This window comes from Anguilla anguilla, chromosome 1 (genome assembly GCF_013347855.1).
Source record: "Anguilla anguilla isolate fAngAng1 chromosome 1, fAngAng1.pri, whole genome shotgun sequence".
Classification (NCBI taxonomy): domain Eukaryota; kingdom Metazoa; phylum Chordata; class Actinopteri; order Anguilliformes; family Anguillidae; genus Anguilla; species Anguilla anguilla.
The window spans coordinates 10,313,081-10,340,913 of NC_049201.1; the positions used below are offsets into that span (position 1 = coordinate 10,313,081).

Below are 27,833 nucleotides of genomic sequence, written 5' to 3' on the forward strand. Positions count from 1 at the left end.
TATCAACCGCAAAACGGGGAGGATTCACTCTTCAAACAGCCCGGAGGTGGAGGGGGGGGGGGAGGGGGGATTGGGGGTGGGGCCGGCTAGTCACACCTGGTCACCTTTCACTCGCCAAGCCCCGCCTCTGGGGCCTTAGCCCGCTACGCCGTTCCCGCGGGCGACCCGTCGCCGCGGCGATCTCCCTCAACAGATAAAGTAATTATTTCAAATCTTTTCTGTCAGCTCCAGGTCCGGTGGGGCCCTCTCTTTCTCCATGTTATTTGCAGCATCAGCAGAAATGACGCTCGGTGCAACACCCCCACTTCCCTCCCCCCCACCCCTCCTCCCACCCCCCCCCCCCCCCCCCCCCTCCCCCCCCCTCCCCTCCTCCTGCTCTCGCCACCCTGGATTCCTTTAATGTGGACTGTATTTACCCCATTGCTAGTCCATAAGGAAGAGCAGCTATACTGCATGGCTATAAATAAAGGCAGGAATGTAACAAAGTGAATTGATCTGTCTGGCACGGCCCTGCAGTAATAGCACGGGCAGAGGACACTGGGGGAGGGGAGATTATGTATGGCTGCCAAGTAGCATAGGCCCAACATAGAGCAGACTAATGGGGCTCTGCCATCATAGCCAGACACTTCCCGACAGGAGTATAACAACATGGCTGACTGTTGTCACAACGAGGGCCTTGCACCGGCATAGCTGAGCTGCAAACGGGCTATGCTCTGTGTGTGTGTGTGTGTGTGTGTGTGTGTGTGTGTGAGGGTGTGAGTGTGTGTGTGTCTGTGTGTGTGTGTGTGCGTTTGTGTGCACGTGGGTGTGTGTGAGTGTGTGTGTGTCTGTCTGTGTGTGCTTGTGTGTGTGTGTGTGTGTGCATAAGTCTATTTGTGTGTGTGTGTGTGCCTGTATAGGTGTGGGTGTATGTGTGTGTCTGTGATGTTTCCGAACCTCAAAATGAACAGTGTAAAAAACGCATTCAGGAGAGCGGCTCACAATCATATGAGGTGATTACAGGCAGATCCCGCTCTCAGACAGAAAACAGAATACATAATGCACATTCTACTGCACCACAAGCGCCACATTAAAATGCTGTGACTTTTCCTACAAACCTAATAAATTAGTGTGTCCTTTTTTTACAGGCTGTAAATCCCACATAAATAATGCTAATCTGAAATATTCATTTATACTACCTGCTTTTAGATGCATGTAAATTATTTTTGATTATGGCGCGCGCAGCAACAGACTGCTTATAAGTAATAATGCGTGGATTAAACCTAATTACACACATAATGGTGCAGACGCTCTTTTCACATTAAAATATACAAATTAATAAAAAAAAAAACATCCTCCAGTGAATTAATCGCATTCGTCGGTTACGTACGCCTGTGCCAGTTTTTAAAAACGGCAGACATTTTCGGTCGCTCGAAATGTCGATGTACAGGACAGTTGCATTTTTTCCGGTGCTCACAGACATGAGGAGGTCAGTAAATGATCAAAGGTGCCGTTAGCACTCGAATACCCCCCCCCGATCCCGAATATCAGCGGCGGACGCCGGAGCGCTCACGGTCGCGCGATCGGGAAAGCTCGTGAAGACACCCGGGCCGAGCCGCGGAGCGCTAAAGTAAAATGGAAGCTCGTAAACAGAGGCTCGACTGTATAGACTTTGCATTTTATCTTTGAGCAGTTTTCGGCTTTTATAGGCTGCAGCCGTCCCCCCCGTCTTCGGCTAGCAGCACAGAGCCGGGTCACAAATCTCGCTGCTATTTCAGCGTGTGACATCTTCGCTCGTTTGCGGCTGCTCATTAACAAACAATACTGCTGTGAAATTGGTTTAATGACAAAGTAATAAAATTGCTATTCTGCTCACAGATGGCCGCGGGCTCTGGGAGCTCCTATAAGGCTTACTGTGAGTGCCAGTGTGAATTAAGCTGCTTATTCATGAAAACTGCATTCTGTACTCCTTCCCCCAACCCCCCCTTCTTTTTTTTAAAACTCTGTACCTGCAAATGAAATAAATTAACCTACTTTTTTCCCCTTGTATTCTCCTTCTCCCTCTCCACCCTCCCCCCTTCCTCCTTCTTCCCCACATCTGCAGCTCCTACCCAGAACAAGAATTACCGTCTTAAAATAAAAAAAGGAGCTCACCCACGCTAACGTTTCTCAGTGATGTTCAGAAATGCAGCGCTCTTGCTATTAAACAACCCACCAATAAAATCTAGCAGTTCGGAATTAATTTTTTTTTTTAAAGAAGAAAAAAAAAGAAAAAAGAGAGAAACCTTCCTTTGTTGGCTGATCTCGTGTGATGCCTCCCCCGGGTTGTGTAAGGGTAAAAAAGAAGATTCACTCTTGTAAGATTAACAAAAGGATGCCGGTTTACCTCAGGAACATTTCTGTGGGCACCTGTTTTTCATAATGACGTTGATGTTCAGAGAAGAACCCCGTTCCCATTTGAGAGAGGGGCCCACCACACACCATACTGCTGCCAGACTATGATGAAATGGACCCATGGCTGTTTGACAGGGTGGTAGGGTCCTGTTAATTACACCCAGGCATCCTAACAATGCCAATCCCAGGCAAATAAATAGATAAAACAAAAATCAATATGAGGAACACTGACTTTCGCCTCAACTCATGTGCTTGCAACTCTTTTAATTTCATATCTGAATGAAAGCTAGCCATACAGCACTGCTCTGTAAGGGGAATTTAAGCAGTGGATTTAACTGGTGCAAATCAATGGCATTTACTTGAGCAAGTAATACCACAGAATATTAACACTGTGACTAATCCAGACGACGGCAATATTAGTGTATTTTTTGTATTTTTGTTTTGGTGTAAATCATCTAAAAATACATGACATTTCCCAGGAAATGCAGGACAGAGGCACTATGAAGCTGCGCAGATGGAAAAAAAGGCATATCAAATGAATTTAGGGGGCTGGGCCTTGGGATCCTGTGAGAGAGTAAATGCGGCTAATTAACTGCCAATTAGTGGTCCCCAAATGAGGGGGATCATCCTGCCTGCGCTGCCTGGGCCCGGAGCCCTGCGTGTCTGGCCGTCGCCCCGCGCCGCTCCGGCTGTATATTTAGAAGGCGAGGACACAATGCGGGGACCAGAGGGACGCGCGGGTCGAAGCCAAAAAAACAGCCTGACATTTCCACGGGGGTCAAAGGTCAAGGGATGAACAGAAACTCCAGCAAACTATCTGACCAATGCAGGGGCAGCGCGAGGGGAGGGAATGCCAGGAACTCAAATGACCCGTTTTAAAGAGCCGTGCTCTGGGGCCAGTGAGAGAATAAAAGAAGGATTAAAAAAAAATAAATAAAAAAATGAGGTCAAGCCAATTTATATTTTTACATAGCATTTGGAAAAAATTAGTTATTATTTAGCATTTCATAACAGTTTGCGGTGCCAAGCTGGAGGGTCATAAAAAAGAACACTGTTTCTGTTTGACTAGCCTTTTTGTTAGTGGAGGGAAAAGGGGGGAAAAAAAACACAGTTATTGAAGCAACAAAGCTGGCCTTTGAGTTCCCCGTGACACTACCATAGACGCATGGCCTGCTTTGCCACTAACAAGATGCTGTTTGTAAACCTGGGGCGGCCTGCGCTCCTCCTGCCAAGTCTGCGCCAGAGCGTGCGGCACAGGGCGGGCAGTCGGGGGCGGAACAATGGGAGGCGGAGCCCCGGCGAATTCCTTGGCGGGCCACGCCCCGGAAAGACGCGTCACTCGCCCCGTCGCCGGGCGCAACAGAGGCGGCGGACAAGGCTGGGACGCTCGGCCTTCTGGGAGCGCGGGGGCATCGGAGGCTCAGGTCGCGCGGGGCGCGGGGAGGTGCCGCCGACCCAGCCCGGCGGCCGCCAGCCCCGATCACGTGACCCGTCTAAGAGTGCTAAGGTCGGCCGGCCCGCCTACGTGTCTTAATAAGTCACTTATTGTGTCCCCTTCTCCCCGCTAATTAGGCGCTCTATCCTTTCGTTCCTCAAAAAGCGAGCGGGCGGGCGGGAGGGAGGGAGGGAGGGAGGGAAGGCAGCCAGGTAAGAACAGAAAGCGGCTCCACGCCCCCGCGCTGGTATTAGCGATACGCCGCGGTCGCGGTTGCCACGGCCGCAGAGCGGGCCGGCGGTTGAAAGAGAGAGAGGCCCGAACGCCCGCGTGCGGGAGACGGAGGAATAATGAGAGGCGATTTCCTTCCTTTTTTTAGCCGCCGCTCCTCTCTTCAGTCATCTGTCATCGGGATCATCTTTCAGGCCACAGAACAGCCCTGCGCCGAGGCGCGGCCGAGGGGGGGGGGTAAATAATCACAGGACGGTGTGTTTGTGCTGGTGCGCGGGGGCACGTCTAGCTGCGCCTGTACGGGGACTTAAAAGGATGCAGTCAGGGACCATTTAGCCCAGACTGATAGAATAACACAGGGGCTCCTCCGCGGCAGCTGCAGCTGGATCCAGCCCGCCAGCTCCGCGAGGCTTCACCTGTGCCAAGAGCCGCCCTCCCGGCCTCATCCGCTCCTGGCTGCAGCCCCGCACAGCTCAGGGAGCTTCGCTAACCCAACCGAACTGTAGTGCAGACCGCACGCAGACCGCACGCATACATTCCCATGAATGAATTAGACAAAAGCCTGTCTGAGAGCCGCCGTAAATCCTATTCTCATAGAACCCGATTACAAAAAAATGATCATTAAACCGCAGAGAGACTCAGCGCGACACAGCCGAAGCACACGAATGGCTCTGAGGGGACAGTGTCTGTACCTTGGCGCCTACACGCACGAGGCCTGCTGCTACTGTGTGAGGACGAATCCGTCCCCCTGCCTCCGGTGATCCGCGCGGCGAGGCTGCGTGCTTTAACCTCTCCCGTCCGCTCTCCGGCGGGCCGGGACCGCGCCTTTCCCACCTTCACGGAAGGGCTGTCGCGGGCGCCGCCGCGGACGCACATTAACACGCGCGAACACCGCTAAGGTCAGACAGCAGCGCCCTGAACGCCAGCTCTGTTCAGCGGGGGGGGGCAGAGAATCCTCGCGCAGCCCCGGCTAGCCTGACGCGACGGGGGGGTGGGGGAGGGTGGGGGAGGGCGGGGGCGGCCAGGTGAGGCGCAGGTAAGCGTGCGGGGGACGCGTCCGGGGGAGATGTGCTATCCATTGACACTCACACAGAGCGCCCTTGTGCCCCTGTCCCAGCCTCGATTGTGCCTCCAGACAATGCAGTGATTCAGCACATCTTCCCCCAAGGCGGGAGGGAAACTGAAGACCACGGACCCTGCCTCCTCCTCCTCCTCCTCCTCCTCCTCCTCGCTGTCGCGGGCCAAACGCTCCCCGGCCCCCGAATCAAAGGCGGGCCGGCCACAATGCCTCCGTGCGCTCCGGAATTCGCCTCCCCTCTCTCTCTTTTTTTTTTTTCCTCCAGCCTATCAACAGGAATTTCATATCACAGGGTCTGTCATATCCCCGGGCCCAAGGAGCAGACCGTCCCCCCCACACCCCCCCCCCCACCACCCCAGCCCACCAGAAGAAGACACTGGGAGAGAGGGGGGCCCACCTGAACAATGGAACATTTAACTCCCCTGTCCCGCTTGGTAAAACCCAGCATCCTGTCTCCGTCTTGTCTTTCCAACACCGTATCACACCCAATAACATGCCCCCGCTGTACAATGTGGCCCCCGCATACCCAACACCCACACCCCCCCGTGCATTAACCCCCACCCCCCCCCCCCCCACACGCGAATATGTCCAAAAACCTCCCTAACCTCCTATCTACCTCTGCTCGAGAAGACCCGAAATTTTCACCCCGCTGATATCCCGTAATGCGTGGAAAGGACCGTTTCCTCGGACGCCACCCTCCACCGCCACGCCAGCGGGACGCTTCCCGCGGCGAGATTCTCTCAGGCTCTTTAACGGATGCACGCTATTCCAGGATTGGCTTGGATTTCACGGCCCTGAATGGAGACTCTCTCATTTCTCTCAGGTTAGCAGTTTATTTCTGCATTAATCACCATGACAGAGGCAAGGCAACTCAATTTTATGCTCCTGTAGGTAAGGTGCGTGGTGTCCTCAGCGCCGAGCCGTGAGACGGGGCGGGGAGGCTAATCTTTGGTTACCGGTGTAATTGAAATGCTATCCACACTGTAGGGTGCATTAAAGTCAGATAACGGCAGTTCCTGTGGCCAATTTAAGTAGCTTGACTCGCCTTGGAAGGGAGAGAAAAAAAAAAAAAATTGCCTGACAGATAAGGCAGACAAACCGGCTAATTCTCCAGGCATGTCTCTTATTGTGATCCGGGAAAAATGAGGGGGGAAAAAATGAATCACAGAACCAAAAAATCAATTGACCCACGGGTAGCTCATCAGCCTGCGAGTCTGATAAACCTAAAAGCTTCGTTAATGTGGGTCCGCCTGTATCCCACAGATAGAGCACTTTGTAAATGAACCTGCTTTGATAAATATATTAAGGAAAGCTGTGAATAAAAGGCAGAGACTTCTCATTTGTAAATAGAACCTCCGCTACATGGAATTAGAATGATAAAATGGGGTTCCATGTAATTAAGTTTGTATAAGACCTGAAATCCGTGCAAATACCTTCCCGGAATTTTGAAAGGAAGCTGTCAGTTCAATTAATCTGAACATCACCCCGAGAATGTACTGAACAAAATTAAGCCGAAGATAAAACCTGGGCCAGTATTTTGATAAGTAATTCCTGTATCATTTCTTTGCTTCTGTGATCATTTTATTTAATCCACCACCCCCAGTTATGTGCTAAGCCATCTACAAAGAGACTGCTGGCCAGGCCACAGAAGCCTTAATCCACCATATAGCATGTGTAAAAAGGGAGGGGGGGTGTGTGTCTGGTGGTGGTAGGTAGTGGTTGTGGGGTGGGGGGGGGGGGTGTAGATCTTCCTTTTTTACTTAAATATATCAAAGTGAATAAATGTATATCAAACAGCAAAGAGCGTTGACTTACAGCTAAACACTTCCCTGATAAAATGGATACATACTGATAGCTTACACACATTGCTCCGATATCCACAGAAAAAGGGGGGGGGGGATAGGGGGTTGTAAATAAATCGTTTTCGCACAATATGAGCGCTAAACGTCTTCGCTGCCGGGGAGAGGGAGGTGAAGCTTTTTAAAAATGAAAGGCGACGTGATCCTGGCGACCGCGATGCAGACTTCAGACTGGACTCACCAGTTGTTTACTTGTAGGATGGTGAGGCCTGTGTCTTGGGCTAGCTGTTTTTTCTGTTCTTCAGAAGGGTAGGGGTGCTGCAAGAGAGACAAAAGGACAACAGACCCATTAGCGCTGTCGCTGTTTGCTCCCATAGCTCTCATTCCAGTCATACCTGCAGAAAGTAGCTCACAAGACAACATGCTTCATGCTCCAGCCTTGACGCTGCGTAGAAGGACATTCCCTGACTGTGCGATAGGTTGGCTGTTCCCAACCCAAAAACACAAACACACAAATACACACACACACACATACACAACTTTGTGGAGGCCCGTCATATGCTGAGGCCAGGGGATCCCTGCCTAAAGTCAAAATTTGCCCAAAAGAGTGAAGAGGGTGAACTGCAACACAGCCTCCCATACCCAGTACCCATCTCCCTATAAGGCCAGGTCCAGGCATCTCCTAGCATTACATTTTCTCATAGATACCTAATTTTTCCCAACAATGGCAGAAAATGAAAAAAAACAAAAAAAACAAATGAGCGTGTGAAGATGTATATGCAGCATATATTTATATATTTCTCCAAACAGGAAGAGCACACGTGCGGGGTGCTTCATCGTCGCTTCTGGTATCATTCGTCGCGCAGCTGTGGCAGAAACAAGGCCAGTGTGGAGGAACAGGCCCTTTGAAAAAAAAGGCCTGGAAATTGCCAGGAGATCCACCTGAGAATGCAATTCCACGGGCAGAGACGCGATGATACCATCTGCGTCAGCTCCAATATGCCAAACATGACGTGACATAAATGGCAGTCCTCTAGCCCGGCTTTGGACTCCCGTCTTCTCCCCGCCGCGGAGCATGACAACACAACGGTGATCACTGATGACAGACGTCTTAAACAGGCAGATTAGGAGTCTCCGCACACGCAAACGAAACAAACGAACGGGTCTGTTTTTATCCGCCGACCCCGCACACGCGCGTCCTGCGCTTCCCAAGTCCCGCCTAATCCGGCTGGTTTTTTTGGGCGGGACCGGGGTCCCCCCGGCACGCGATTCACAGACCCCACCTTTGTCTGTAACTCTGTCTGTATCGTCCCTCCTAATCTCAGCAGGAAAGGACTGTGATTGGAGCAAAAAAAAAATACAACAGAAAACAATTCCTTGCTCCATTCCTGCTATTACCTTCTTTTGGCTTTCGAACGTATGTTGAAGAAATATAAGGGAAGATCTTTTTAAAATATACCATTAAAAATTGGCAAGGCAACAATACACACAGCGATATATTTTTTTTTTATGTTGCTTGAAGAAAAAAAAAACAAACTCTCAGGAGGATTCTTTAGGGAGACAAGCAAAAAGGGTACTAATGCAATAGGAGGTTTTCAGGCAATGCTGTCTCAGGGTCCATTTTAATTAAAGGTCAGAAAAAAACATTTGAGGAATGCGTTCAATTAATAAGAAAATAGCCCACAGATTGGACAAATAATGAGACCGGGCTGCAGAGAAGGATTAATCAGATTTGTAGTTGTGTGTGCGGTGGCTTTTAATATGCTAAAATTAACAAAGAAAGATGATAACGCTTAAATAGAAATACATTTTTTGATTGCTAGGTGCTGACATTTCTTTGGCTGAGGGGAACGGGGCTCTCTCTGTGCTCGTGTGTGTGTGTGTGTGTGTGGGTGTGTGTACGTGTGTGCGCGCGCGTGTGTATGCGTGCGTCTGCTTTTTTTTCTACCCCCCTCCTCTATCCCTGGACAACAACGCGTAATACGACCGGACCCCTTCCTCTCCTCTCCTCTCCTCTCCTCTCCTCTCCTCTCCCTCCTCTTGGCATCCTCAGCTTTTTCACATTAGTAATGACCTCGGCCGTACTATAAAAAACACTAATAATTTTCGGCGGGGGGGTGGGGGGGGGGGGAGCGGCGGAGGAACGGGGTCGGATTGGAAATGGGAGTCAGTAATTTACATTGTATTAAGGCTTCCTCGGCCGCTCGGCCCGCTCCCCGGTCATCAATCCCGCTCTGTCAGCCCGAGCGCCGGGCCGCAGTGATAAATACGCCGAGCGGCGGCACCACTCATCCACCGGCCACATAATGAATGGTTTGAACAAACAAGAAAGATGTCTCATCAAGGAGAGTGGGGACTCTAAAACCCCCCGAAAAAAGGCCTTGGCTAAGGAAATTTTTTCCCCTGGACCACGGGCACGACGCGCAAAAAAAAAAAATCTTATTTCCTCCCCGTGGCCTTTCGTCAGCTCCCCCACTGTCAATTACGGTAAACACGTGCTCGCTCCTCACCTCCTCTCTCTCTCTCTCTCTCTCTCTCTCCCCCACTCCCTTCTCTTTTCTCCCTTCTTCCCTCCTTCGTAAAGGAGAACGGCTATATATCGGCGTCCCCTCCGACCGCGGGTTCTACAAACACAGTCGTACGGAACAGCGAGGGCAGCTGGGTTCTGAGCTGTGGCTGTGTACTGTTGTGTGAACACAAAGCCCAGGAAGGTTAGACGGCTGGGTGGCATGGAGGATTCGGATCTTGGGCCGGTCTTGGGGCAGGCTAGGCTGCTGTCACAGCCGACAGCGAGGATCTGTACCTACGCAAGCCTCAGTCGCAAAAAAGTCAAATATTTTGTTGTGGTAAAATAAGCAACGTGCACAGGTATTAATCGCTGGGCAAATAATACAATGATGTAAACCCATTCGGTCAGTTTAGCTGCTTCTTCTCTAAAGATTCCCACCTAAACGTGTAGCATATTTTTTAATTCATCAAAAAGTGAAAAAAAGGAGAGAAAATAACCTCTTGAACTTTAAACTGCACCAACAGTGTGTTACAAACGGCCAATCAAATGTTCTGAAGCCCGACTGACCACAGAATGTAAAGCAGTCCATAAATAATTAGGTGGAGAAATGAGCATTTTTATTGCCCTGCCCTGCGCTTGGCTAGAATGGAAAAGCTCTGTTAATTACAAGGAGACCCATTAATGGCCTGAGTGTGTGATATCCCACCATGACACTTTCATCGTGTTTTTAATATCTTACCCTAGCATAATGCACACACTTACACATAACCACACACACACACACACACACACAAAATGCATAGAGGTATACATCCCACACAAATGCACACAAAATCACAAACACAAACACACAAAGCCCAGCACGCATGCACAATCGCACAAGCTTAGACACACATACACACACAGACTCACTCACACACACTCTCACACACACACACACACACGTGCACACGCACACAGAACACATAGAGGTATACATCCCACACAAATGCGCGCAAAAACATAAACGTTCTCACAATATCACACAAACCCCAGGACGCATGCACAGTCGGACAAGCTTAGACACACACACACACACAGACTCGCTCACACACACACGCACACACACACACACACACACACACACACACAGTGTGAAGGCTTTATGCCACGCCGTGACCGCGGCGTGTTGTACGCTAACGGTATAAACGCGGTGCTGTTCTCCCCTGCGTGCGCGCGCGGCTCGCGTCGCTGTCTAAATTACACGGTGTAATGCTCCCTCCCCGCTCTCCTCCGCCGCGCGTAATGGCACCCGCAGCAGCTGAACTTCGCAGGGCCGAGGCCCCGCGCCGCCGCGGAGGGCCCGATGATGATGATGGATGACTTCATCAGCGCCGAGCCAGACCGCGATGAATTAAAGACGCGGGTCGCGGGGGGCGAGGTGTCCTGCAAGCCCGCGCCATGCTAATGAAGCCGCGGAAATCGGCCGAGGCCGGGCCGCCGGCCCCGCGCATCGCCACCACAACGCGCGCGCCGCCTCCTGTGTTTTTATTTTCCTTTATGCTCGCGAAAAAAAGGCTCGCTCCTACGGAAAAGGCTACCGCGCTTCTTCCTCCTTTTTATTTTCTCCATGTTTATTAAAGCGATAAATCTTTTTTTTTAATTTTTTTTTTTAAGATCCCACATTTAATAAAGGGACCACTTAGCAATCCGCAGAGATAATTCTTTAAATATTAAATAAGCCTTTGTCAGCTTTGGCTGTTTTGAAGCTAATGGCATTCCATGGAGCCTTATTACAACCTTCAGCTGAGCTTCTCTAATATTGTCCTATTTGCTTCATTGCATTATTTAATTATATTATTTAATATATTTTTCAAATTGATTGCAATCTTATTTGCCTCTAATCCCAGTGACTATTTTGTAATAATAATAATATTCACGGTCCCAACAAAAATAATCAAATATAGGCATGACATTTTAATATGTATACAGGATGAATAAGATTGGCACATTCTAAATAAAAATATGTTGCTGTTAATATTATTATATTACAAATGACATTCAAACTGAGCATGTGGCGGAAATATTTTTTTCTTTAATGAAAAAGATATTAGAAAAATAAACACAATTTATTGAAATTTGACAATTGGAATTTAAGATTTGTAAATGCTAGCCAAATATGGTGAACTACAAAATTATTAGTGATATATTCAATGAAATATGGAACAAATGTCATATCAGCTTTAATTACAATATGCACTCTATGCATCTCTAATCTGAATCAATTATTACCATTGGGCAAAACATACGATAAGCACAGGAAACACGCTATTATTGGAAGTGCTCTGAAAATGAGCTTTGAGTGCATTATGGACACAAATATTTTAAGAGATTGATAGAGCCAAGCAGAGCAAGTTCTGGCTTTAACAATGTGCTCTCTTTCTCTTGTGCTCTCCCTCACTCTCTTTCTCTTTGTGTGTGTTTTTTGGTGGGTGGGTGGGTGGGGGTGGGGGGGTGGGGGGTCTGTTTTGTGTTTGTTTTATTTTCCGAGGCCTGGGCTCTCATTGCTTCCTGACAACAGGGAGAAAACAGGCAAGAATGCCACATGACTCACCCTCCCAGGCCAACTGCCTCAGACCACTTTCCAGCACAGAACACACACACACATACACACACATACATAAACACACACACACACACACAAACATACACACACACACACACACACACACACACATACACATACACACACACACATACACACACACACACACACACAAACATCAACACACACAGACGCACGCACACACAAATTAGAAAACACACCTATTTACAAACATATTCTCTCTCTCCCACACACACGTTCATAAACAAGTGCACATGCACACGCATATTCGTACACAGGCACAGACAGACACACACACACACAATCACACACACACGCACACACACGCACACGCACGCACACACACACATCTAGCAGCCAGGCGAATGCCGCAAATAACTTAGCTTAGAGCCCTGCCTCTCCGGGTTCTGATAGACTACAGAGCAACAATTACAGCAGCGGGTCGCGGACGGCCCCAGCGCTTGTGTCTTCAGAAATAAAACAGTTATCATTTCATACACTTCAAAGGCCCGCTCTAGACCCGCCAGCCATGCACTGCTATTGTGCGCTGGGGCTCCCTGGCTGAATTCAGTGCTGCCCCCTCAACAATAGCTGGCTCCACTCCTGCTCGCTCTTGGCTCCGGTCCAGTTGCCTGTTTGCTTTACACCATTAATTTATGTTCACTGAGGATGGTGCAAGGTTCTAGAGCAACTTTGGCTATCAATTCGCCTGCCAAGCAAACTGTTGCCTGTGAAGGGGAGGATTGAAAGCCCTGGGAGGATCACCAGAACATAGCTCATAACAGTAAACATCCATAAGGCTAAAAAGCAATCATTTCCACCACCCCCTCCTCACCCCCCATCCCCATGCCAGGCGCATACACACACACATAAACACTCACACACACACACACACACACACGCAAAACCACATGCACACACACTTACACACACACACACACACACGCACACACAGGGGAAGAAACCACAATCGCAAAAGACCCAAAAGCGAGCAGCCAATGAAATGCAGAGATGATTTATTTTCCAGGAACCTGTCCCCCTCTCTCTGTCCCCAGTCCATCACTAGACTGCCTATACTTTACTCTGCAGTGCATGCTGGGACTGTGGTGGACTCCTACTGCCGCTGACACCCTGCTCCCCTTCGCCCGGAGAGGAAACATGGCTTCACACAGCGCTGCATCAGTGTTAACATAAAAAAAATGGAACGCCAATTACTGTGTGCGCAAACACGAGAAACATGTCAGAATTAGACACGGTGTATTCAGGTCTGCTTCTTTGGCCGGGAAGCAAACAGCCAGGAGCAGAGGATTTAAACGCAGGCAGCAGAGGATTAAAGAATGCAGCCCAAGCAACTTCGGGTTGAAAAAGCTCCAACCGCTTGTGTTGGTGGCACCACCAGCCACCATTTCTTTATTTTTTTTTACCCTTTGGTTTTTATTTAATTGAAATGTGATACCTACTCCTTCACGGAGCCTTAGTTACAGACTGCTGTGTCTTCACAGCTCCAAGCAAGGTCCAGACCCCCGCTCCTACGTTCTGCTTGACTGGAGGAGTCTTTCAGAATCGACAGCGATAGAGGACAGTAACATTAGATCAGGTTCATCTGAGACTACACCTTGCCCAAGACGGGGGCCCAGTCGCCACCCTTTCCCTGCGGTATCAGACAAAGACCCCAGTCCTCCGTGGGGGCGCGGGGGGGACGGGGGGACGGAGGGGGCGGGGTGCGCCTCGTCTCTCAGGGACAAAAGCTCCCTGCTCTTCCGGGCCGGGGCGCAGACGTCGCCCGTGGCCATAAAGATGAAGCTGTTTAATCATCAGATCGAGTTCAAGCCTCTCTGTTCCTCCGCCGCGGCCCGCCGCTTTCAAGGGGAGGGAACCCGATACCTGCGCCCGTGCAGAGGGCTGAGTCGCGCCCGTCCGTGGGGTCCGCCGGCTATCCACCCCGCGCTCAGCACAGTGTGGAGGAACGGCCTGCTCCTGGTCTCTCCATTTTACAAAAACCAAAACAAAATTTTGGACACTAAGTCTAACTGGGTCCTATATGGTTGGAATACGGCCTTGTTTCTCATGAGCAAAGATCTGCTTTGTTGTTCTGACAGGTTGACTCGCAGCTTTAAAACCAACCACATGTATCTGCGAGATTACAGGTAAACTATCAACATCGCACAACATTCCTTGTTTCATGACTAGCATTGGCATTCGTGTTTCCTCTCCTGGATTCCAGTCTGACAGAACACTGCCTGTGCTATGACACCTTCCTCTCTAACTGCTGCACTGCCTAAGCTGTTGCCACCGGCAACCGGTTGCTGTTGTTCACTCTCCTATCCACAGTTCCACCTGTGGTGCTACCAGCAGGGAGATAAGCGCTGCCTCGGTGCTTCGACCCAGGGGCATGCCAGAGAGTGGGGGGATTACCCTCCCTGCCTCCTGATCCCACACCTTGCCACTCGTCAGTATTACCCACCATAAAGCCATTGGGAGCGTATGCTAGCACACAAACTAGCCCGTCCACTGGATAAGCATCAACACTCATTTAAAGGCCTGTGCACACATTGTAAAGCAGTGAAACTCCAACCAGGCCAACAGGATAAATCAAACGTGAGCAGAGGCCAGGGGACATAGACAATTAGGGCCTGGTGCTTCCGAGGCTTAAAATGGCACGCCCCAAAATGAGCGTATAGTGGACCGGCACTGGTGGCAATAACCACAGGCTAAAATCTAAGCGGGCCACTTAAAAAACTGTTAAACTCAACTCAGCAAATGGTTCTCTATTTATAACACATTTTACAACTCTTATGACAGTTGAGAACCACACACACACACACACACTGAGACACACACACACACTCTTTCTCTCTCTCTCTCTCTCTGCCCAGCGCACGCACGCAGAAACAGGAATCTCAGCTGCAGAACGGTGACGATTCTATTCTGTGCCTGGAATGAGTCGATAAGTCTGGGCAGAATTCATGAGCAGCAGACCCCAGTTCTCACATGGCACACATATTAGACCATTAGGCATCTAACTACCTCTGAACAATTCCACCGCATTATCTCTCCCCCCCCCCCCCACCCCCCCTCCACCCCCCTCTCCCTGGGGCACAAACTTCCCTCCGCCATACTTTTAATATATTTTGTCTGCATGAAACGGATCGAGTTATTACACGCCGGCAGATCAGGTCGGACAGGAATCTCCTGGCTCCTCCGAGAAGCAGCTCATAAAGCCAAGAACAACAGGTCAGCTAATGCGAAAACAGCTCCGTGCTCTAAGCCGCCTCTCCAAGCCCGGGCTGAAAGGGCTTTAATGCCCGACGCGAGCGGCGAGGGCATTCCTGATTCGCAGCCTCCTTTGTGCTTCATTAGAGGAGCGCGCATCGGAAGGGGAATGATCTCCAGCATTCCGACAGGTTAATTGGCGAACGAAAGCCATTTGTTTGTTCACAACAAAGGTCATTATTGGAAGCACCACTTGACGACTTTTGTTTTGTTCTGTTCTTTTTTTTTCCCAAAAGTGCTCTATGAGTGTAGCTAAATGCAGTCCTTTATTCTCTCCCAGAACTCCCCATATTTGCCGTAGACCGGTAGCAACAACAAGCATCTTGAGGAACAATAGGCCCTCACAGGGCGCAGAAATCGGCTGCATTCCCACTCGAAGCCCTGGAGGCAATTTTGGAATGTCAAGGCTGTTTTTGAAGTGTAATGTCAATTTTGTAATGTCAATTTTTAATGTCAAAATTAAAGCCAACAACCACCGCGGCAACAAAAGCCATTAAGGAGAGTACGGCTGCCCCGAACAGCTGCACGGGTCAGCGGCTGGTTGCTAATGGCGCTAAATGTGTTGAAGTCAACCATGTCACCTATTTAGCAATTTTTCAAGAGGACTGAACTCCGCCGGACGGGAGCCGTATCCACTAAGGGAAGCTCTCACCGGAAGCGTACAGACGTACGTTGCTTAGCGCCCACCATTTCAGTGGTGAAAACCGCTGTGACAGTCAAAATGTTGATTCATCAAAAAAAAATTATACGCACTTTCCGTAAATCAGGAGGAGCCCAGCCTTTCAAATATTGTCACCTCACCACTGTAACATGGCAGGTATGTCTGTAGCAACTGGGGACACCATGTAACTCCTGTTTCTGGCTTTCTAAAAACTCACGTCTTCAAAGAAATTCCACATGGTGCCACACACAAGTTCAGAATATCTCTCGTCACTCAGCAAAGGCCCCAGCGGTATATTGCTGTAAACTGACAAGCGACCCGAGGACCTGCAGATTCTTAATGTTCCAGGGACAAGTTGTAAGGAGAGTTAAAATGCCTTTATGAAGTGTAAAATTGTAAAGGTGGGTGGGGGGGGGGGCATACACGACACCACAGGCCAACCTTAAGTGCATTCTATTCTGGTTTTCCCCAGCGCTCTTACTGGCACTCAGTCTTGCCCCTCAGCAAGGAACCTCAGGGCCCTGCCGACCTCTGACCTACCTGCCCCTGCCCTGCTATTGGCTCCCGGCGTGTTGCTGGGTTTATCTGCTTACAAGGCAGGCAGGAAGTGGTTTGCAGCCCGAAGACCCCTGGGGAAAATGACCAACAGCGAGCCCCACTTACCACGATTAGAGGAGGGGAGGGAGAACTAAAATCAGAAACGCGGCTGACCTTTCCGTGCCAATCGTTTTCTTAACTAATGAAACGCTAAGCCTGCGAGGACAGAGCAGCCCGGGCGTCCCCGGCCGAGGCCGGGCGTCCGCTGCGGGGAAACCAGGCGCGTAGCGAGGGAGCCCGTCAGGCCGAGAAACTTCCTCTGGATCGGCAGCGCTACCTCTCCACCGCTGCGGCGCTACCCACCGACGCCTCATCTGCAAGAGCTCTCTGGAGTACATTAAAGCATCCTACCCGGGACGTCTTTATCGCAAAAGTCTTTTAATTAATGCTAATTTATATACCTTTCCATTAGGGAAGTTAATGAACTTTTCAGCGTTAATTCCTACCGCACATGTTCATTACCGCACCCCCCCACCCCCCCACCCTCCCGCCCAGTCCGCTGCTCCAGTGGAGCCCGGTGCCACAGTGTCAGGTTCTCCCTGCATTGCGGGGTCAGAGGGAAAAGCGGGTGCTTTTCGGGGGACCTCTCAGGGAACCCGCCCAGCCTCGGACAAGAAGCGACACGCACGGCGCGCGGGGCTTAACGAAAAAAGGGGGCGCAGCGGCCCAAAACAAACCCGAAGTGCGGGGGGGAGGTCATTAACCTTTCAGGATGCGGGGCGGGCCGATGGCGGCCCGGCTCGGGGGGCTGCTGACAGGCGTCTGTGTTCTTTTCAACAGCTCAGCGAGCCCCCGCTTCAAGAATGTAACACAAGCGCCGGCCGCGGTAACCGAAGGCCCGCCCCCCCCCCCCCCCCCCCCCCGCACGCTTGCATCACTGTAAACCAGACCGGGCAGAGGTGTAAAAGACAGCTGCTATTTTTGCCCTCTCCCGTTCGCCTACCCCCCCCCCCCCCCTTCACTTTGCCCTCCCCCGTTTTTTCTCTCGTTTTGACGCAGGAATAATTAATGATGCAATGGAGCTGAGACGGGTGGACTTTGACCGGCGAGGGTGGACTTTGACCGGCGAGGCCAGGCCCTGTTTTTAAGGCGGGCCCGGGGAGAGACACAGTTCCGGTAATGCGCAACGTCCTCTATGCGTCCCACGGAGACAACAAAGAGCACTTTGGTTAAAGCTCCCCGGTCCCCAAACTCTTAACCCAGGCTCTTATTGGGATATCTCCATACAGAGGAAGATTCACAGAAACCTGTAACGTACCCCCCCCACGCCCCCCACCCCCCTCACACACAGACACAGTAACTCTGTGCTCCACTCCACTCCTGTGCATCATCACACCTCTTCTCTCTGCTCCATGCAAAGCATTACTTTCCTTTATCATTTATTTCTGCCTCTCGTGATGGCTAGGACTCCGGGGCTTGACCTTTGCGGTGATTGATGGTAATGTCTCAGGAAGTCATTTTCCCAACAGCCCCCCCTCGCTCCCCTCCCTCCCCTCCCGCCATTCGACAGGGCCCGCAACAGAGCTGAATGCAATTACGACAAACTTTAAACTCCGTTTTCTACACGATGGTCCACGAGGGCCCAGGGCGCCATTCTAATTCGAGTGCAGATAACACTTTCTGTCAATGCAACAGAGACCAGGCCGGACCAGCTCGGAGAAGGACAGCGGGATTAGACGAGGGGTGGGGGGGGGGGAAGGGCCTCTTTTTTTTACGAAAAAAAAAAAAACCCCAACAATGGACATCTTGAGGCGAGGCTGCAGACCGCTCTAATTCCAGGTGCTTTAGGACATTTTCGGCGATTCCATTACTGTCAGTGGTTACGGGCCCCATTATGGCAATTACAACACGGCTCTAACGTCAGGAATGCTACGTCGCGGAATTGCTAACATCTGCGAGGCGCGCACCGCGCGTCGGAGGGCCGCCTCAGCTTAAACACACATCTTTTACAGTCGCCGCTGTTTGCTCGACGGCGCTCGCCGCGTTTATTTACTCAATTCCACTCAAACTGCGACGAGAAAAGATCCCTCTCTGTTTGAATCCAAATAACTGAAAATGATGCGTGAAAGCTCGCCTTCCTACTTCCGTAGGCTTCATTACTTTTTAATATCTGTGCAGAAAAAGGGGAGGGGGGTGGTGGGGGGGAATCATGGGAGATAATCAATGAAATAGCAACAGCAGCCTATTAATCTCCAATACACTTACACATGCAAACCGGGGACCAAGCGCACGCACTCATCTGCCTGGTTGGGTCACTTAATGAAACAGAGAGCTCCCATTTCCTCACACGCGTCTTTTTCAATAAGAAATGAGCAGGCTCGTACTTACACCACGAGGGAAAAAAGAGGATAGACAATGTAGCTTTCACCATGCAGGCCCAGGCTACCCAGAACAAGCTTCACAATATTAGTCTGAGACATAGCGACCATGTGACCTCTACCACAGAGTGTCGAGGGACTCAAAGGATCCTCACTACATACAAAGCACTTTTTTTTGAAATGGTAATGGATGACCATGAAAAAATACAGAATGATGTATATGAGGAGAGAGTGAGAGAGAGAGAGAGAGAAAGAGAGGGATAGGGAGACAGATGGAGAGAAACAAAGAGAGAGATGCAGACAGGTAGGGATGTGTTTTTGTTGGGAAGACTATATGAAGTGACCCGTGGTCAGAGAGCCATGTAACTGGAGCTAACCCCGGCCTCTATGATCCCTTCATTCAATGTGCTGAACAGCCACCTGAAGACAGGATTAAGCATTGTGACCGTCCCCAAAGGTAACAGAGATACACCTTCAACTCCAGGGACTGAAATGCATACTCCCAATTTACATCACGCATAGGAGGGGGAACAGCAAAGAAGTTTGGGGGGGCATGTGTGTGCATGCGTGTGTACGTGTGTTTGTATGTGTGTGTGTGTGAGAGAGTGTGAGTATGAGTGTGAGTGTGTGTGAGCGTCTGAGTGTGAGTGTGTGTGTGTGTGAGAGAGTGTGAGTGAGTGTGAGTGTGTGTGTCTGAGTGTGAGTGTACGTCTGAGTGTGAGTGTGTGTGTCTGAGTGTGAGTGTACGTCTGAGTGTGAGTGTGTGTGTGTGTATGTGTCTGAGTGTGAGTTTGTGTGTGTGTGTGTGTGTGTGTGTGTGTGGTGTGTGTGAGTATGAGGTGTGAGTGTGTGTGAGAGAGTATGAGTGTGTGTGTGTGTGAGAGTGTGAGTCTGTGTGTGTGTGTGTGTGTGTGTGTGAGTGTGAGTATGAGGTGTGTGTGTGTGTGTGTGTGTGTCAGTGTGTGAATGTGTGTGTGTGTTGGGTGGGAGTTTAAGGCTAGGTGGGCGGACTGGCGACGCGAAAGGGAAGAAGGAGACCAATAAGAAGATGATCACAGGTATTAGCCGTGCCAAAGTTTCCAGCAGCAAATAAAAAGCGTGCATAAGAGGATTCTGGGGGATGGAGCGCCGCTGAGCCCTGGGGGCCGCAGATTTGTGTCTTTATGTAAATCAGCGCCTGTCACTGCATGCGTGATTCACGGCTCTCAGTGTGCTCTTCTGTGACGAATGGGCCCCGCTTAATTTGGCAGTGATTATGCGGGCTGCTGGCCCTCTAAACCCCTTTGAACTTGTAATTGCCGCTGGTTTAAATAATGAACATTAAGGGGGATTCAGAAAAGTGTGGATAATTACAGGTTTTCTCCCCCCCCCCCTTTTCTTCGGCTCTCAATCCAGGAGATGAAGAGGAAGAGGAGGGAGAGAGAGAGAGAGAGAGAGAGAGGAGAGGGTCTTCTGGGGTCTGCAGCGAACCCTGTGGCACCACTGTCCTTTATTTACATAATCGTACAAGCTCGTTTTACAAAGTTAAGAAAAAGGTTTTTTTTTTTTGTATGAACCGGTGTTCATACAAAAAAACCTGGGATATAACAACCAGACAATGCCAATCAATATTCACACAGATCCACATCTGTAGCCAGGGCCTGTTCCAGATCAGGATTCAGTTTGTTTATTTCCTCATTCTTCTTCCGTCTGATGGTTCTTGATGGAAGACTCATATGCGTCAGTCTGTGTGGTATTTTGTGTGTTGTAAATACTCTTCAGGAAGTTCCAAACTGAACATCTGAGGACTAATAGATTTCAGTGAAAGCGACGCGTGCGTGTGCCAGGGGTCATGTGACCTCTGAGGCACTCCCTTCGGAGGAGGACTCACTTGTTACCTCAAGGGAGGCGGCAGAAAGGAAACCACAACAAATTGGGCGGCCTTGTTTGTCTTTTTCAGCACACACACGGTTACAATCAGCAGCCAAGGCAGACTTCTACACTTTGGGGAGGCTTTCTTTTTACAAAAAAAGAAAAGAATGGCAGAGCAAGACTCGATACAGACGGAAGACAGACATGGCTTTACTTTACAGGGAACTCACTTCCTTTACAGGGAACTCACTGTGAAGTTTTCAAGTGGGGGGGGGGGGGAGGGGAGGAGAGAAATGGAAGATAACAAAAGCAGCGAAACCAAAGGAAAAAAAAATAATAACAACAATCACGCAACAAAATGGCAGAACTGAGCTTCAGCGCAGCCAGGGTCCCATGACAAAGCAAAGAGAGAAAGTGGGTCTGTTTTTGATTTCTGCTGTTTTCTCCCCCCCCCCCCCCCCCCCCCCGTTTGCTACTTCCCTGTTTGCTCTGTGCCTTTTCCCCCCCGCATTTCCCTTCTCCTGGTGTGAGATGAATATCAAAGGGGCCAGGCTGTTTGTAAGCCTCCAGCACATAACACCATCTCAATGGGACGGTCTCAGATCCTGCGTCACCACGTGCTAGCCTATGATTAATGGGGAGTCGTATCGACGGCCTGGCCGGGTCTCTTCCCAGAACCCCCTCTGGCTCGGCAGAGGGGATGGGGTTGAGGGGGCTGTTGGTGCTGGTGGTGGTGGTGGTGGTGGGTGGGAGGGGGGAGCAAGGAGGCGAGGGGAGGGGTGAAGGCGAGACAGAGGGAAAGGGGAGACAGAGGGAAGCGCTCGCGTGAGGATTTACCCGCCGAACGTTTGGCCGGGGCGAAGGAGACCCCCCCCCCCCCCCGCCCCAGAATCCCCAGCGCCAGCTCCCCTGCTTTTCCACAACAGCGCTCGCCGTCCACCACCTCACCCATCCGTTACATCACCCAGGTGTTAGGGGCAGAGAACCAGGTCGGCTCCTAGTTAACGGATCGATATCAGCGCTGGAGAGTCGGGGGCCTGGTTATGCGCGAGGCCGAAGCCGGTGAGGCGGGCAGGCCTGGAGTCTCCGGCACTCCCTGCAGTTTATACATCTGATTTCGCAACACAGGCCCTCTCTGTTAGTCTTTGGCACGGGTCACAGGAAACGAAGCCACCTTTGCCAGGACAACGGGGCCGAGGGCTCACTTCAGTTCACCGCGTTCTGCCTCTCTGCTGGCAGAGCCTACCCCCCCAAAGGCCATCGGACCTCCCCTCACCTTCCTTCACCTTTCCTTTCCTCTTTTCATCCTGACGGGGCCGGCGGGTTGGGGCGGGGCGCGACCGTCTCCCGGCGACATCCGGGGCAAATGCTGAGGCCGCAAACGCCGAGGCGTGATCCCGACTTACATATTTTCACTGCCATTTTTTTTTTTGGGGGGGTGGGGGGGGGGGGGCGGGGGGGTTGTTTTTGGGGCCTTGTAATGGCAGATCAGCAGCGATGCCTTCGCACCCGAGTTCCCGAATTGGGTAATTACCCTCTAATGGCGTCAAAATGGGCTGTAAACATCCTGTCAGAACGCGCCGATTTTTACGACCTCGTTGAAAGTGTTAAAAAGTACACATGGGGCATGAGCAAACTGTGGAGCGGAGGGGGCGCCAGGAACAGCTGCACGAGAAGCCGCGTAGAGCTCCACGGGTCCCGCAACGCGGCAGGAAAGTACAGGAGAGATCGGCGCTCCCAAAGAGTCATCAACACTTTGTTAGTTTTTTAAAGCGTTAAAGTGAACCCAAACGTGTTATAGCCTCACAGCTAGCCTACCGGTTTGAAGTGTAATTATGACAGATTGGGATTAAGAGACAAAGTGAAAAGGACTGACGTTGAGCATGAAATAACTCACGGCTGTTACATTCTAATGCTGTAATAAATCTTTGGGACTGTTTCAGACTTAGGCCTTGCGTATTGTAAACAAGGCTTTGTCAATCACGTTTCCACGACACCACACAGGGAAGGGAATTAGACCAAACTGTAAAGGGTTTGACATGAAAAGAGAGCCGATGTGGTTTGTCATATAATTATATAGCCTACAAAAAAAAAGAAGTTACTGGATATGGGCTTCTAAACTTTCCTTTTTTTTTTTCTTCCTGCAGACTCTCCCATTTAAAACAGGGGAAACAACAGCATTATCCTGAATATTAGTAAACATGATTTATGACGCAACATGACTTATGGCAAGTGTAAGTAATCGTGATTTATGATGGCGGATAATTTTATACTTTAGTTCCAAAAAAGAAATAGCGGAGAACGCCGCGTGGCTGTTGTGCTTCCCTCCTCGCGGGTTCATTAGTACCCCGCCAGTGAGGCGGTCTCTGGTTTCCCTGATTCACAGCTTAATGTGAGAAAGGGAGCGGAGGGGAACAGATGGCGGTCAGAGATGACTTGTGTCCCCGTCCCAGGGTTGCTGGGGCGGTGCGCGTGAGCGTGGGGGTCTCTCACAAAAGGGACCGACCAGACCAGACCCCGCCAGTAATTACCTGAGAGTTTGCTATTTCCAAAAAAACACAGATCACCCCCCCCCCACCCCCCACCCCCCTTCCTCCCTGACCTCCTGGGGTTTGGCTTTGGTTCTGGGTTCGGTTCTCTGTCGCACCCCGACGCACGCGCACAAACGCGGGCTCCCGCGCTCGTCCGAACGCGCGCGCTCTCGCACACATGGCCGTGGCGATGAACCGCGCCGCCGCCTGGGTTGCCACGGGTGACTGGAGTGCCGACTTCCCGGCTCGGAGGCAAACGAGCTCATGACAGATGAGCGTGTGGGCCCCTCTCAGCTCTGAACCCTGGTGACCCCCCGCGAACCCCCGCGAACCCCCCCCCCCCCTACCCCCACGGAGCACAAAACAACCCCACCGGAGGCAGAAACAAATTTTTTAAAAAAAGCTCAGCGCCACATGCGCGCACAGAAAAGGCAGCCCGGGGAACGAGGCTGGCCGGCTCTCTGGCGAGCGGGGCGAAAAAATATGCAAAAGGAACGAAACAAATGAAAAGCACACACAAAGCGGGACACATGAGGCAGAGCAGGAGTTCTGTACCCCGGCGCTCAAACCGATAGCAGATGTGTGGCACCAGCTTAATGACACTGACAGAACAATACACACGGATTAGGAGGACACAAACAGGCCACGACAGAACAGGGTAAATGTTTAGTCTACTCAAACACAGGCCTCTTTTGGGAGCAGCGCACTTGTTTTTCGGTCAAGACAAACATCCGTTACTAGGGATAGGCCCGCAGCGCCCATGTTAGGGGGGCTGACCTGCTGTGCGTTTTTCGCTTTTATTTTTTTTTCCCAAGGACAGTTCAGACGGTGGATCCCAGGCCGACCTGGAGGTGACTTCCCGTCACCATGGAGACTAATGTTCCACTGGGAACAGTGGCCGCTGGCCCTGCATCTCTCTTGCCCCCCTGGCCTGCTAATGATGTTTGTGGTGTGATTTGCTCATTTTGTCACAGAGTGTGCCGACACATCATCACCATCATTACCCTTAACATCAGACGAGGTGATACCGTTAATATTATCAGGATTCGTATTCCCGTCGTTGCAATTATCGCTAATGTGGATTTTTTTTTTTTTTTTGTGTGTGTACAACTTTTTTCATGATTAATAATGCTATTTTTTCTAATCATTTTTTAAAAGCAAACATGTAGTATCTTGCCTCCCTTTCAGTGGTCCCCCATGGGAGCACTTCACCTGGCTTAACAGCTTAGCAAGTCTTCCCAAAACACCCCAGCAGATAGCAAACCCTGGCGCAAAAAAAAACCCGAGACACTCCAAACTCCAAAAACATTCTCCCCCCTCCTCCTATGGCCGGCCCGCGCGATATGAACTCACCCGGGGGAAAAAAAAAAGAGAAGCCCGCCCCAAACTGCACAAAGATCCCTATTTATTTTTGCTGGTGTTTGAGGTTTACGTTGCTGAAAAGATAGGCCGTCCCTGAGTGGTATCTTTGTATCTGAGTGCTTCCTGTTTTCATTGCAGTGCCGACCCTTGTCTTCGCGGGGCAGGCAGGGGCTCTGGAGGAGGGAAGCCGGGGCACGGAGAGGCTAATTGAGAGGACTGAGGGGCTTGTCTACATGAAACGGTGGGGCAACCTCAGCCACTCTGAACAAACCCGACTCTTCCCCCTACCCCCGCTCCGCCGTCTCCCTCCCGCTCCCCAGCCCCCCCCCCCCCGCGCGTCTTTGAAGTGCAGCGCTAAAATTTGCCCTAACAGTGAAGTTTACCTTTCTGATAACATAATCTCCCCGTAGTATTGAAAAGCTTATACCAACAATCTGGGATTTCCCTCTTTCCTTCTGTGATTGGATGGTATCCAGGAAGAGAGGAAAAAGAGACAGAATCCCTGGCCCTCTGGTTCCATCCTTTTGTCAGCTGATCTGTGGAACAATTTGTCCGTTTAACCGAGATGTTAAGAAGATGCCAAGTCTTGTTGTTGGTGTTGTGCAAGACAGATGTGAGTATTTTTTTTTGGTAAAGAAAACACCACAAACCCAACAGTCCTAGCCTGGCCCACGGTGAGATTTCTCTCATGAAAGTGTGGGGTAATGGTGCGACGGGGAGCGCGGAGAGGGGAGGGCTCCAGATTTTGTTATACTGAATCCAAAAGCTAACAATTGTTACTGTTGGCCTGTGTTGTTTTTTGGGGGGGTTCTTTTGAGCTTTTCAGAATAGGTGACAATGGCGAGAGGTTGAGAACATATGTAGGGAGACCCCTGTGGCTCGTGGAAAAGTTGCTCCATGCTGGCCGGGGCGTTTGAGAAAATACAGCCCAGCTCCTTTCTATTCCCCCACAGTTAATGAATGCGTGAATGCCAGAACGCCGCAATAGGCCATTCAAGGGCCAAAGTCCCCTCCAATTCCCCCTGCACAAACGCATCCTGAAAATGGAAAATGCATTTGCTTAACAAATTAAAATAAAAGGGGATGGGTGTGTGGGGGGGGGGGGGGGGGGGGGCTGGGTCTGAGGGAGGCGGGGGAGGGGGGGCAGGGGGATAATTCAATTAGTCCCTTTTTTCTAAAAAATATAAAGGTAGGTTAAAAGGGAGGGATTAATGCTGGTACAAGTCCGGCCTGAGCTTTTCACAAAAGGGACAAATAAAGATTTGAGAAAACATCTAAAAGCAGGAGAAGTAATAAAAGAGGGGGAAAAGGGGGTCTTGAAGGCTGTATTTCCATGAATGAAAAAACCTGAAAAACTGCTCCTGGACAAAATCTATGGGCTTTGCTCACTCTCTCTTTCTCCTTCTCTGTCTCTCTTTCAGTGCAATTTTAAAACAATTCTATAGAAAATTGGCGGAAAGGCTGCAAAGCTTTCTCTGATTCATTCTCTCTTTTTTTACAGGGAGCGCTGAAACGGTGAGAGAGAGAGAGAGAGGGAGGCCTGCGACGGGCATTCCTTCAGTCGCCAGGAAAGACGCCTAATGATCTCTCAATAAAGCAAGAAATTTCTACTCGCTATGAGCCGAGTAAATTAACTAGCCGACGTGTGTAAAAAAAAAAAAACAACAAAAAAAAAAACACTGTGGTAGGTGGCTTCACAGAGGCCTCCAAAATGGATATTCCAACCCCCCCCCCCCCCCTCCCGCTCCCTCCACATCCCCCACCCCCCCCTTTTCTAAACTACTCACGCACCAAACCCAACCAACCAGCCCCTCAAACTTGTAGCAGGAGAAAGAAGGAAAAGAGAAAAGAAGGAGGAGAAAGGAGGACTCTCTCTCTCTCTCTCTCTCCCGTGCGCTCAGTCGGCCTCCAGATTAAAAGCTCTTTACAGGTTGCGAAATCTCCAGCAGAGGTGATGTAGCAAAGAACAGCTGTGAAGTAATTTTGATAATGATGAGAGCAATAAGCGCATGGCAAGGTTCAGGGCTTTGCCGTTGCAGCTTCAGTGCTCCTGAATAGATAAAAGTGATTAAACACTCCTGATTATCCCTGACCAATATGTAATGGATTTACAGCCCTTTCAATTAGTCAGTATTTGCAGGGCCCTCATTATTTTGTCAGGCCCCGGGCCCCGTCTCACTGGAGTGGCTTTGGGCGCAAACTGGGTACGGGCGGGCACCTGACCTTCTTATGTGGGAAAGCAGCCGACCCCTTGTCCCTCTGCTTCTCCTCCTCTCTCCCCCCTGCACCCCCGACCCCCGCCCCCCCTCTCCCCGAGGTTAGGGACCGCCACGGACACCCCCCCCCCTCCACCCACCCCTGAAATCTGACCTCCTCATCAAAATCAATACACCCCAGCCTGCTAATAATGTCCTGACACCAGAGGGGCCGTAGGAAAGGCTCGACTGACTCTCCCTCTCCCCAGCCCCGCTGGCATGCTGGCCTCAGTATGTCACCTCTGCTCAGTGACTCTTGTCTAAGCCTTTGAATACCCCAGCCCCACTAATAGTCACACAGACACACACACGCACGCACGCAACATGTTCACAGGCACACACGCGCATTCTAGGACACATTCTCCTCCACTGGGGAAATTCCCTTCCAAACACGATTTGAATGGATGTTAAATAAACTTTGGTAGCCTGTAAGTATTTCGTCCCACTTTAATTTTAGCTCGGCGAGCCAAATCTGTAATTGTCGGATGCAATTTTGATGAAGAAAAGGGAAGAAAACACAAACAAACAGGCGAGTGATCTCTCCATTCAGCTCCACAACCTCTTCCGATTGGGAGAATAATATCACTTCTCACTAAACCACAGGTCTGAATTTTTACAGTTATTAATAGTAAGAATTTAAAGGTACACAGTCAGTTCAGTGAACCAAGCAAAAACTATTTGCAGCTTTAGAACAAGCAAATGCAGCAAATGTACCTGAAATGTAGCATTTTTATAATTATTTGCCAATTGCACAAAGAGAACTGCTTGATCTGCTTCAACAGCAAGCTTGAAAGTTTTTCAGAAAAACTGCAGCAACTCCTTACTTTTAGTTTTCAGAGAACAAGGCGCCCTTGAAGATTAACAAACACACACGCATACACACACACACACACACACACACACACACACAGATACGCACACACAGATACACACAGGATGTATTGGACCACAGATA

At 50.4% G+C, this 27,833-nt stretch overlaps 1 protein-coding gene across 5 annotated transcripts in view; it reads right to left on the reverse strand.

Annotated features, from left to right (window-relative positions):
- The window catches only part of meis2a (Meis homeobox 2a), a 78,822-nt gene that overhangs the window by 18,275 nt on the left and 32,714 nt on the right, over positions 1-27,833 (reverse strand). For all 5 annotated transcript variants that reach the window (XM_035419715.1, XM_035419732.1, XM_035419724.1 and 2 more), the window contains exon 9: positions 7,158-7,234. In XM_035419715.1, the coding sequence (XP_035275606.1) occupies positions 7,158-7,234 (77 nt within the window). The remainder of the gene's footprint in view (positions 1-7,157; positions 7,235-27,833) is intronic.